The following is a 10,152-nucleotide window of genomic DNA, read 5'->3' as shown; positions in this document are numbered from 1 at the left end:
GACATTTACTAGCTGTGTGACCCTGGGCAAGTCATTTAATCCCAATTGCCTAGCAAAAAGAAAAACAAACAAAAAAACAAGAAAAACCCAACATGTAGGGGGGAGAGGGTAAGCAGTAATGAGGAAGAATAGCATTTCTTCTCTTTTTTTAACAGGGCCTGAACTGCCACTTTTCTTAGCCTTCTCTGCTCACTTATTTGCCATCTCACTTCCCCCCCTCACCTGCAGTACAATTTGGGTGACACATTAAAGTTAGTCTGATGCCATTCTTGTAAACTGTAGTTATCAAGAGAGTAGGAAAAAAATACTAGAAATAAATTACCTTTTTCTGGTTTGTTTGTTTGTTTAGTAAACACTGTTAGGCTACAACCCACATCATGTTTCATATATATATTTTTTCCTCCAAAGAAACTAACAGAAAATAATTAGCAGCATGCTAGTGTAGGTGAACACACATGAGGGCGAATATGCGATAAAAGGTAAAAAAAAAAAAACATATGGCAGATATCACACTTCAAACCACCAAAGGATTCCTTTTGAGTTGGGAGAATAATTAAAGGGATTCACAGAAGTGGACACAAATGAACCCATATTCACAAATCCAGAATAAGTCCTCTGCCTCCCCAAACTGCTTCTTTTTCTCTTAGAAATTTCAAGCATACAAAGTGAAATTTGTTTCATATTTTATTGAATTTCATTTATATTAAATTAAAAATATATTTCTGACAGATTCATGTAACAAAAAAGCAGAACAGTTTTCAAATTGTTCAGCTGGGATGATCAGAATGGAATGAGGCAAAGCAGGTCACATTCTACAATTGCCTTAAACAAGTAAAGTTCTTACCCAAGACCCAAAAGATGGAACTTGAGAAAGAACTGAAATAGAGCCTAAATCACACAAATTAATGATACTGTTTCTCCCTCATTCTCAAACAACGGGGGGAAAAGGAAAAAGGGAAACCTGTTTTTTTTGTTTTGTTTTGTTTTGAGGAAAAAAATGACAAAAGGAAAGGGGGAAATTATACTAAAATATATACCTAATATTAAAAAGTTAGTACGTGTTAAGTGCATAATCCTTCATAGCTGAAATAGAGAAAAAAAAATGTTAAAAGAACATTACACCACACACAATCGGTATATCCTATTGTGTAAGCAAATGCAGAAATTGAACACGCCACGATAGTGCTAAACACGGAATCACACAGAATGTCAAAATGATACCTTCCAACAAAGAAGAAAAAAAATCACAAGCCAATTACTTATATACAAATCAACTCTAAAGACAATTATGTTCCAATTAAAGATGTCCACAAAAGAAAATAAAAGCAACATTACCCTTATTTACAAATGCAACTAGCCATGTCTTTAACAAGCTATAAAAATACTATTCACATTTTCAAAGTAACATACAGTAGTATTTTTTTTATTTCAAAAAAAAAAAAGGCAGCTAACTTTGAATGTAGGGCTTTAAATGAAATATGAACTTCTTACCCAAAAAGGTGCTGTTGCTACATCTCTGTTCCTTGAAGATACTTCACAAGAGTGAGGGCTTATTTTATGTTGACAAATTCAGAACATCAGAAAATGAATACATATGGATAGGATACCCTCAGCCTCTGCCTTTTAGATAATGTCTGAATCATCTTTACTACTTAAATGGATCTCACTATAAAGGCTTTGAGGAGAGGATGGGGCTGGATATAAGGAAGAAAAGACTAAAGTTGATATTTTGTTTGTGCTATGGATTGGCCTTCAGGTTGATATCATTCTCTTTTATTTGGAGTCAAGGTAAGGGATAGGGATCTAATCCTACCAAAATGTTTTGAAGGATGTAACTGTAACATGCAAAAACACTGGGCAACTAGTACACACAGCATGGAGATGTGAACACACCAGCCTTTGGTGGGTGCACATTCAAAGTTAGCTGCCTACACACAGCTGCTCAGTTTAATAATCGACCCATTTAACAGCAGTACCAGTTTATGCTACATATTTCATAGTACCTTACTTTAAAAGAACAGCTTTCATATCTACACTTAGAAAATAATGTTCCCAGTTGGGTACTGTCGTTATCCCAAAAGGTATCAGTCAGTCTTCAGAGTGCTATGGTTTGGGTAGTGTTTCTTCACTCCCTTCTTCAAGCCCCTGAGAGATCAGAAAGCTACAGGGCAAGTGAATCTCCCTTCAGGAAAAAAAGGGAGCATATGCAAACCCTATTCATTGAAAACACTTCAAATCAATGTTGAAAACTGTGTTTAGGTCATAGGAAACATAAAAAAAGAATTCTAGGTTAAAGAGAAATATCCATGCATTAGAAATGGAAATAAGAGTCATGACAAAAATGGTTTGAGACATGTTAGACGGGTGCTTCCAGGTACAAAAGTGTGTTTCCCTGTTTTGTTACCCTTTTTAGAATGACTTTGTAGAAAAAGAACCATTTTTGATTATTGGGATAAGGCTCACTGGAGCATTAAAAGAGAAACTGCCCTTGAAGGAACAAAGGTAGAGAAAAATGATATCCTATCACAGAACATGAATTTTGATCATATAGCAAGATGGCAAAAGTACTAGAAGCTAGAAACTAGCCTTTCAATGCTATACACCCCTCATCTTTCTTTTCAAAAGATATGCTATTCCATTAGACCCTATTTTCAAAGATGTTAAATATAATAACACTTGAAAATTTGAGGCCTGTAAGAAAAAAAATACTGAAAAAGAATGATTGGGAAATGAAGTCTAATTGTTGGCCAAAAAAAAAAAAATCAAACTTCCAATTACCTTTTGTTTTTTAAATGGGAAAACTAAATCTCAGTGTGTGTGTGTGTGTGTATGTGTGTGTGTGTGTGTGTGTGTGTGTGTGTGTGTGTGTGTTTATTTATAAGGGTTGCAAGATTCACTGAAGACCAGCCTCCCACCCAACATTACTATGCAGAAGATATGGTATATGAATCTAACCTTTCAGGAAAGCTTAACCATAGTAGATACACACAGTAACTTTGTGAAATTTTTGGTGAAATGCTAAAAACAAAACAACAACAACAACAACAACAAAAATCCCCAACAACTACCAAAACCCCTAAACCATGGCCAAAGCTCTTGGCTACATAATGCAGAATTCATTCTTATGTTTGTGGGGACAGCTTAAATCGGTATTTCACAAAGTGAGGTACGGGACCTTAAGGGCCCACTATGGCTTATAAGGGATCAATCATCAGGGCTCAAGGATGGTATCAAGAAAGGAATCACAAAGCAGGTTGTGAGAAAGTGAGCAGAAAATGGGCAGAGGTTCCAAGAGGAAAGGAAACAACGGTTGATGTTTTGTTCTGAGTCATAGAGTGGTATAAAGAAAGGGCCTGTGAGAATAAAAATATATATCAGCTCCACTAACTCTGGCTATCAGGAAAAGGTGGGATTTTTTTTTTGTTTGTTTTTGTTTTTAATGAAAAAGGAGCTTTAAAACTGGAGACCAAATGATTCCTTAGTAGAAATAAGTTCTGTGATTTTTAGCAAGTTGATCATTTACTTGACAAGTTAATTTTAGCAAAAGTGAATTCCAGAGGAAGCCTGTGGAGGTAAAACTGACTTTTTCCTATAAAATAGAGGCTTAGAGTCTTTTTCAGCTCGTGACTTTGGGAAAATTTTGTTCCGCCCAAAGTATAACCATTGGCCAGGGACAAGGAGTGGTATGTGTGTATGTACATATGTGAGAAGAAGATGTCCTATTTTTATCACTGCTCTATAAAAACAAATGAGGCTGTCTGCAGCTTCTGCAGTTTTATGAAATATTTTCTTTTAATTAAAAGACATATAATAGCCGGCAGTGTTAACCGACAATTTCTCACAGAAACAGAAGGGTTTCTGGCCTGAGAATACACATCAGACGTCAGGTTTGCTACTGTAGGGAGAGGCTTACTGAGGTATCTCTGGGGCTGATCTATTTGCATTTATTCTTAATCTGATAGGAAAGAGCTGGCCCCTTTGCAATATTAGTCATACTAAGGACTGTTCCTTTGCTATGCATCTTTTTAAAATAATGCTTTCAGCTAATCATCATCTGTCCAGTGTCATTTCCACCTGAGCAACGGGTACAACATCCTTGTCATGCAGACCTCCCATCGGTGCTGGGTTGATCTTCAGCTGTATGTATATCAGCGTCCATGTATACCCAGGGAGGTTTTGTCAGTAACTTTCCCTTTCAGAAAACCGAAGAACACTAACATTTCTGATACTGCTAACTATGAATTATCAATCCAATACCTGGTGTTCAAGCCAAATGAAATGTAGAGGGTAGGAATTGTATTTCACTATTTTGTTTCTTTTTATTTTTGAGGAGAGAGTGCATTCACATTCTGTTTTCACTCAAGTAATAATATACATACTTCACTAATAGGTCTTAGGGAGAAGAACCAAAGATAGTGGGGGAGTGAAATTTTGTTTAAAGTAACATACCATACACCCCACATACACACATACCCTCTCCATCTCCCAACATGCCAGAGGAGATACTTTTTATTGTAATTGACTCTTGGTTAGTGATGAAAGGTTAGTTTTAATTGAGATGGTGATACATTCTCTTCCCTAACTTCCTAACTGGCTTTATATGATATTAAATTAAAAAAAGATGGAGAAAGGTCTAAAGGAAGGTTTAAAAAAGAGTCGAAAATATTTTTTTTCAGTGTTTGAAGGTATCTTTTAGTATGCTACCTTAAAAAAGAACAAAAAAAATTCTACAAAACAAGTTATCAATGAGTTCAGCTCTTTAAATAGCTCTCAATGCTCTAACCAGAAAGCAAGGATACTGATAGCAGTTATTTGCTTGTGTTTAGCCAACCCTGAATTCTCCCTCTGAACTTAGTTTTGTCATCAAGTATTCTGTGGTTAGTTATTTCATTTGGTTTGCTTGTCCAGTGCTTAGAGAAAATGTTTTCCCCTTCCAGTGCCAAAACGGGCCTCCTCATGAGCTTTCATGACCATTTCTTCTAATGCCTTATAACTGAATAAAATAGTTTAATGAGCAACAATTACCACTGAATAAATAATTCAAGTTTTGAAAGAAGAGTTAGTTCTAGAGCAAACTTGTATTTACATCTTTTCCTGTAGAGCTTTAGGGGGAAAAAAATGTTTTGTTCAGTCTTGACATTCCAGAAAACAGATAGATGATCCAGCTTCATTTAGCAGCAGGACCCTGAGGTCTTTTTCCTGGGTTTACTCCAACAATAGAGAGGTAACCACATACCTCTCTGACTGTCCTTTCTTAAGATTTTTTTTTTAAAAATGAGTGGATTCTATGTGTTCTATGTTATGCTTTGCAGTCTATCTGTGTGATGATTGATGTTAGGTCCTCTTGCATTTACACTGAATGAGATGAAACACTAAACTCTGACTTTCATTTTTAACTCTTTGACTAATTACTATTCAACATTATTTACTATTTAAAAGAAGCTCAACACATAACCATAAGTTCTGTTTATGCCAATGGGAAGTCCAGGAAAGAATTATCTCCATGAGGAAACATGTGCACACATACCTCTTTGAGATGCTTCTGCAGGTGCTAGGGCCTAACCCAGTCCAGGGGCAGTGTGCTTCTCTGTATCTTGCCATGTAAGAACTACTTAAGCATGTTAATAACCACTTATCTTAAAAGCTGTTTCATTGCTGGAAATGTGATTTCCCAAGGGAGGTTTATCTACAAACAAGATTTGTAGATTTGAAAAGTTTACTCACTTGGAATTTACTTTCAGATATCATAAATTTACACAAGTGAATCTGAAAGTTCCCATTAGTAAAACCATCCCCTGGAATCTGATCCCCTGTAGAACAATGAATATCCCAACTGCAGTTTTTTGTTTGGCTCTATTAGCCAAAAGCCATCATCTTGGAAACCAATGAAATATTTTCACTCTCTTCCTAGTATATCACATCCAGATATGTTTCTTAGAAAAACAACATGAACATAGCTAGAATAATTAAGGGAAAATAATCAAGTAGATTATTTAGTTCAATTTGGATTATATAGTATGCTACTGGTCCATCTTCTACTTGAAGTTTATCTGAGCCATGAAGGGTCAGATCTTTTTAATGGTGCAGTGGGATTGAGATCCTCTTACTTCTCAGCAACCACTTACCTATCACACCTCAACAGAACCCTCATTTTGTGCCCACAAAGTAACCATTTTCTTCACCATTTTTTCCTAATACCCAAGTACTATTATGGTAGATACCATGTAAATATGATACATTTTTTTTAAAGAGGGGAATAAGGAAAATGTTGGCATTACTGACTACCTGGAGACAGAATGATTTTAAAAAAAGTATACTAGAACCCATTTTGTGAAGACTCTCTTTGTTTAAGAGATCCATTCAAATGAATGGGCTGAAGGATGCTGCTATGTCCCTAGTAAACCCTAAATTATTAAAGATTCCCTCATTTTACTCCTTTCCTCCAGGAAGCCACTCTAGTTGCTGGTGCTATTCTGGAAGGACTTATATTCCTCCCTTGACACTGTTACTCTTTTTCATGGCTTGGAAAGACTTTCCCCTACTGACTGTTCTCCTTCTGGGGTTTATGGCTAAAGTCCCCTAATTACCATTAGGATTTCTATTTGTACAGCTGATTTCTTGGTGACAAAGTTATAAGACTAGCTCTGAGTCCTCTTGAATTTGTCGGTCCAGGCAGTCCAATTTATACAGGGTTTCCATATCACTCCAGCCTAGTTCATAATGCAATGGCAGCATTTAATATAATTGGCAGCATCATCTTGGTTACCCATGCTCTCTGAATGAAATCATAAGGTACTCTTCCCAAATTACAGAGGACAAAAAAAAAATCAGTCTCTGTTAACAGTCCCTGAATGATAAGAGTCCAATAAGATATGTACAAATAAAGGAACTCAATGGCCACTGTAAGGCAATTTACTTGTACAAACTATATAGAAAAATGGCCTTTACTCTGGGGTTTCCCCAAACCCCTTCTAAAAGGTCAGTGATAGTTTTCAATGAAATTGCTTAGGTTTTAGATTTGAATGTATCTCTAAGTCGTTTATCTTAGGTAGATTTTTTTTTTTTTACTCACACCCCAAAGAAGAACATTTCTAGTGCATCTGAAGCTCTTACTTCTGCCATTAGGCCCATCACCATCTCACATCTAGTAGTGTTAAAATTCACAATGATACAAAGGTTTTCTAAATTAACATAATGGTTAAATAAAACTTTATGCAAAAGTTTAAAAAAAAAGATCAGTGTGTCAGAAAATAAAATCAAAGCTTGGAAAAAAATCATCATGATCATTTATACTTTTTATAATCCCAATTCCTCTGAGCCATGCATGTCTGTATTTTTTTTTAACCTTCTACATACTATACCACCTTATGTGCTAGAGTTAACTTCTATTTCAACAACTATAGTCCTAATACTAGACACTCCATGGACTTCAGTTCAGGTCTTGCTCATGTCAATTTCCTTCATATGGAGCATGAGGACTGGGTGGCCTTTCTCCATAACATCGTTGTGATGTCACAAATAGACAATGTGCTTGGCCTTCCCATAATCCCTGGATATTGTTCCAAAGATGTAATTTACTTGGTTTGGCATTTCCACAGTCTTTCTTCATCATTACTCTTTAAAAAAAAACATATTTAAATAATTTGAATTTGCTGGTCACTTCCATATTGCTTCTTTCAAAATCCAGAAGAGTTCAGAATGAGAACAAATAAAATTGTAGCTTAAGTGCAAACTACATTCCTGAGCATTTTGCCAGGTATGTAAGTTCACCCAATCCAGTGTTTTTCTTCCAGTTTAAAAGATTACTCAGTGGGCCACCCCTGAATATATCAGCAGTTTTCATGAACCACGCAGAACTGTCTCTTGGTTTCTCTCTTAGACCCAGCATTGCCTACTGCCTTTTAACTATTATCAATAATGGAGGGAGCAGTGAAAGTTTTGCGAGATGTGCTTTATGTTTGCGAGTCTCATGTTTATTACAATAAATCATGAAAATGAGATTTTGGTTGTATATATCTTATGTCTTGGCCTTCTTTTTAGCCTCAAAAAATGTGTATTTGAGGTTTTGCCGTTTTTGCAATCCTAAGAGGAATTCTTATTTAAACTATTTTGTTAAATTATCTCAACACATAAAAATGTTAATGACATGTACCAAAGCATCAATGTAAAATCTCTGCAATTAGAAAAAAAGGGCCAAAAACTGGGAGAGGGGCTAAGATGAAAGGACTGGCCAAAGACAAGAAATCATAGAATTATTTCTTATAACTTTGATGGAGCTTCAAATAGTTATGAAAGCCAAGTTAGCCATTTTTAGTTGCCAGGATAGAAATTGTTACAGAAATTGGATTCTCAATCTCAACTATTATACTATCCTATGTGATATAAAAAATTGTCCTTTTCCTAATGGAAACTACATTATGATTTCCAGGAATGCTGAATATGTGCTCATAAGTTCCTGCTGATAGAAACAGACACCATGTGACTTTCTCTATCATGTCTGAGTTTTAAAAATCAAGAACTATTTTGACAGCAGGCAAGTGAAACGTACTGGTCCTTTCCTGGCCATTCTGTCATGACCTCCCCATGTGGAGAAACCAAAAACAGTGTGGTCCCTCCTGTCTTTCTCTTTCTTTCCTTCATTCTAAGTTCCAAACGAGAACAGTACAGGACTTTTCATTCTCTGAGTGCATCCTTAACAGCTTCTGTTTGGATAGCTCAAAAAGACTGGCCTGGAAAGTAGAGGAAGCCCACAAGAGAAAGAGAGGGGGGACCAAAGAGGAGTGGCGCATGGACACTGGAGAGGGAATGTCTCTCCGTTCTGGAACACTGACAGGCCTACACCACCGTGTTCCGGTGTCTGTAGGGTGGAGGAGGCAGCACAGTGCCTGGCTTCAGGGAGAACTCAGAGAGGTATTCAGGGTTCTCTGCCACAATAGGCCGGATCCGTCCATTTTGTTTGTAAAAATATTTTGTGCTGTACTCCTGCAGGTAGTCTGGGTGTTGAAGGGTGCTTCGAGGAGGAAGGCTGTGGTTCCAGTAATCAGGGTTGTCAAAAGCTTTCTTGGCTTTCTCGGGTCCAGGCAGGCCATTGTTCTTCAGGTACTCTACATTTCCCAAGGTGTTGGCAAAGGTATTGAGGTACAGTGGCTCATTCACATACTCATCCTCTGCTTTTTGTGGCCCATTGGAGGCATTATGATATTCAGGGTTATCCAAGGCTTGAAGGTCACCATTCTTTCGCCGAGAAACAAAAGGATTCTCTTCCACAGGGTTCAGGTAATCTGAAACAGATAAAAAGTCATAGTCAAATTCTGTTTCCTATGTAATACTTGTATTATATCAAGGTTACTATGAAATCCATTTTAATTACAACTGATTCCTTTTTCTGGGGAACTCAAAGCTATTAGCTTTGTTTTCATGAATTCTGGTAATAACTATTTTACAGATTACTATCACCATGGCAACAGAAGGAAAGAGGAGAGTATGTAGTGAAGAAATGATAGGTCAACAGCAGGGCCAGGATTAGCATGAATCCTCCTCACTCTGAGGGTTCTACTCCTTCCTACTAACTATACTTTCCACTACATTCCTCCAGAACTAAATCTTTCCTCTTAATTCTGGCCCATTTTCTCAATGTGCTATTGTCAAAATTGGTGTAAACTTTCTGGGTGAACAGAAGCTTATCTGGGAATGCTGAGAGGCCTCGGAGTATAGAGAAATCAGGATCCAACTAAAAACTGGCAGGAAAACCAGAATAGCTATGGCTTAGCCCCCATTCGAAGATAAAGATTTACAAACAAGTGATGACTTTGATCCAAAGAGAGCCAACTGTGAAGAGAAAAGATGTGCCGGCTCCATAACTGTGTATTTGTTATTCAGTCATGTTTGACTCTCCATGACTCCATGTTGGGGTTTTCTTGGCAAACACACTGGAGTGGATTGCCATTTCCTTCTCCAGCTCATTTTATAGTTGAGGAAACTGAAGCAAAAAGGGTTAAGTGACTTGCCCAGGGTCACACAGCTAGTAAGTGTCTGAGGCCAGATATAGATTCTTGAAGATGAGTCTTCTTGACAGCAACCCAGAGCTCTATCCATTGCACCACCTAGTTGCCCACATAACTGTGTATTGGTTGTGACAATTTGGTGGTAGCT

The 10,152-nt window shown here is 37.0% G+C and overlaps 1 protein-coding gene across 1 annotated transcript in view; it reads right to left on the bottom strand.

The window, feature by feature from the left end:
• Nucleotides 1-671: 671 nt before the first annotated feature.
• The window catches only part of ERBB4 (erb-b2 receptor tyrosine kinase 4), a 1,374,278-nt gene continuing 1,364,797 nt past the window's right edge, over nucleotides 672-10,152 (bottom strand). Inside the window, 1 exon segment of the mRNA XM_021008671.2 lies at nucleotides 672-9,281. Coding sequence (XP_020864330.1) covers nucleotides 8,836-9,281 — 446 coding nt within the window. The 3' untranslated portion in view covers nucleotides 672-8,835.

This window comes from Phascolarctos cinereus, unplaced genomic scaffold (genome assembly GCF_003287225.1).
Source record: "Phascolarctos cinereus isolate Bilbo 61053 unplaced genomic scaffold, phaCin_HiC Scaffold_7;HRSCAF=346, whole genome shotgun sequence".
Lineage (NCBI taxonomy): Eukaryota > Metazoa > Chordata > Mammalia > Diprotodontia > Phascolarctidae > Phascolarctos > Phascolarctos cinereus.
This window is presented reverse-complemented; position numbering and strand designations above follow the sequence as displayed.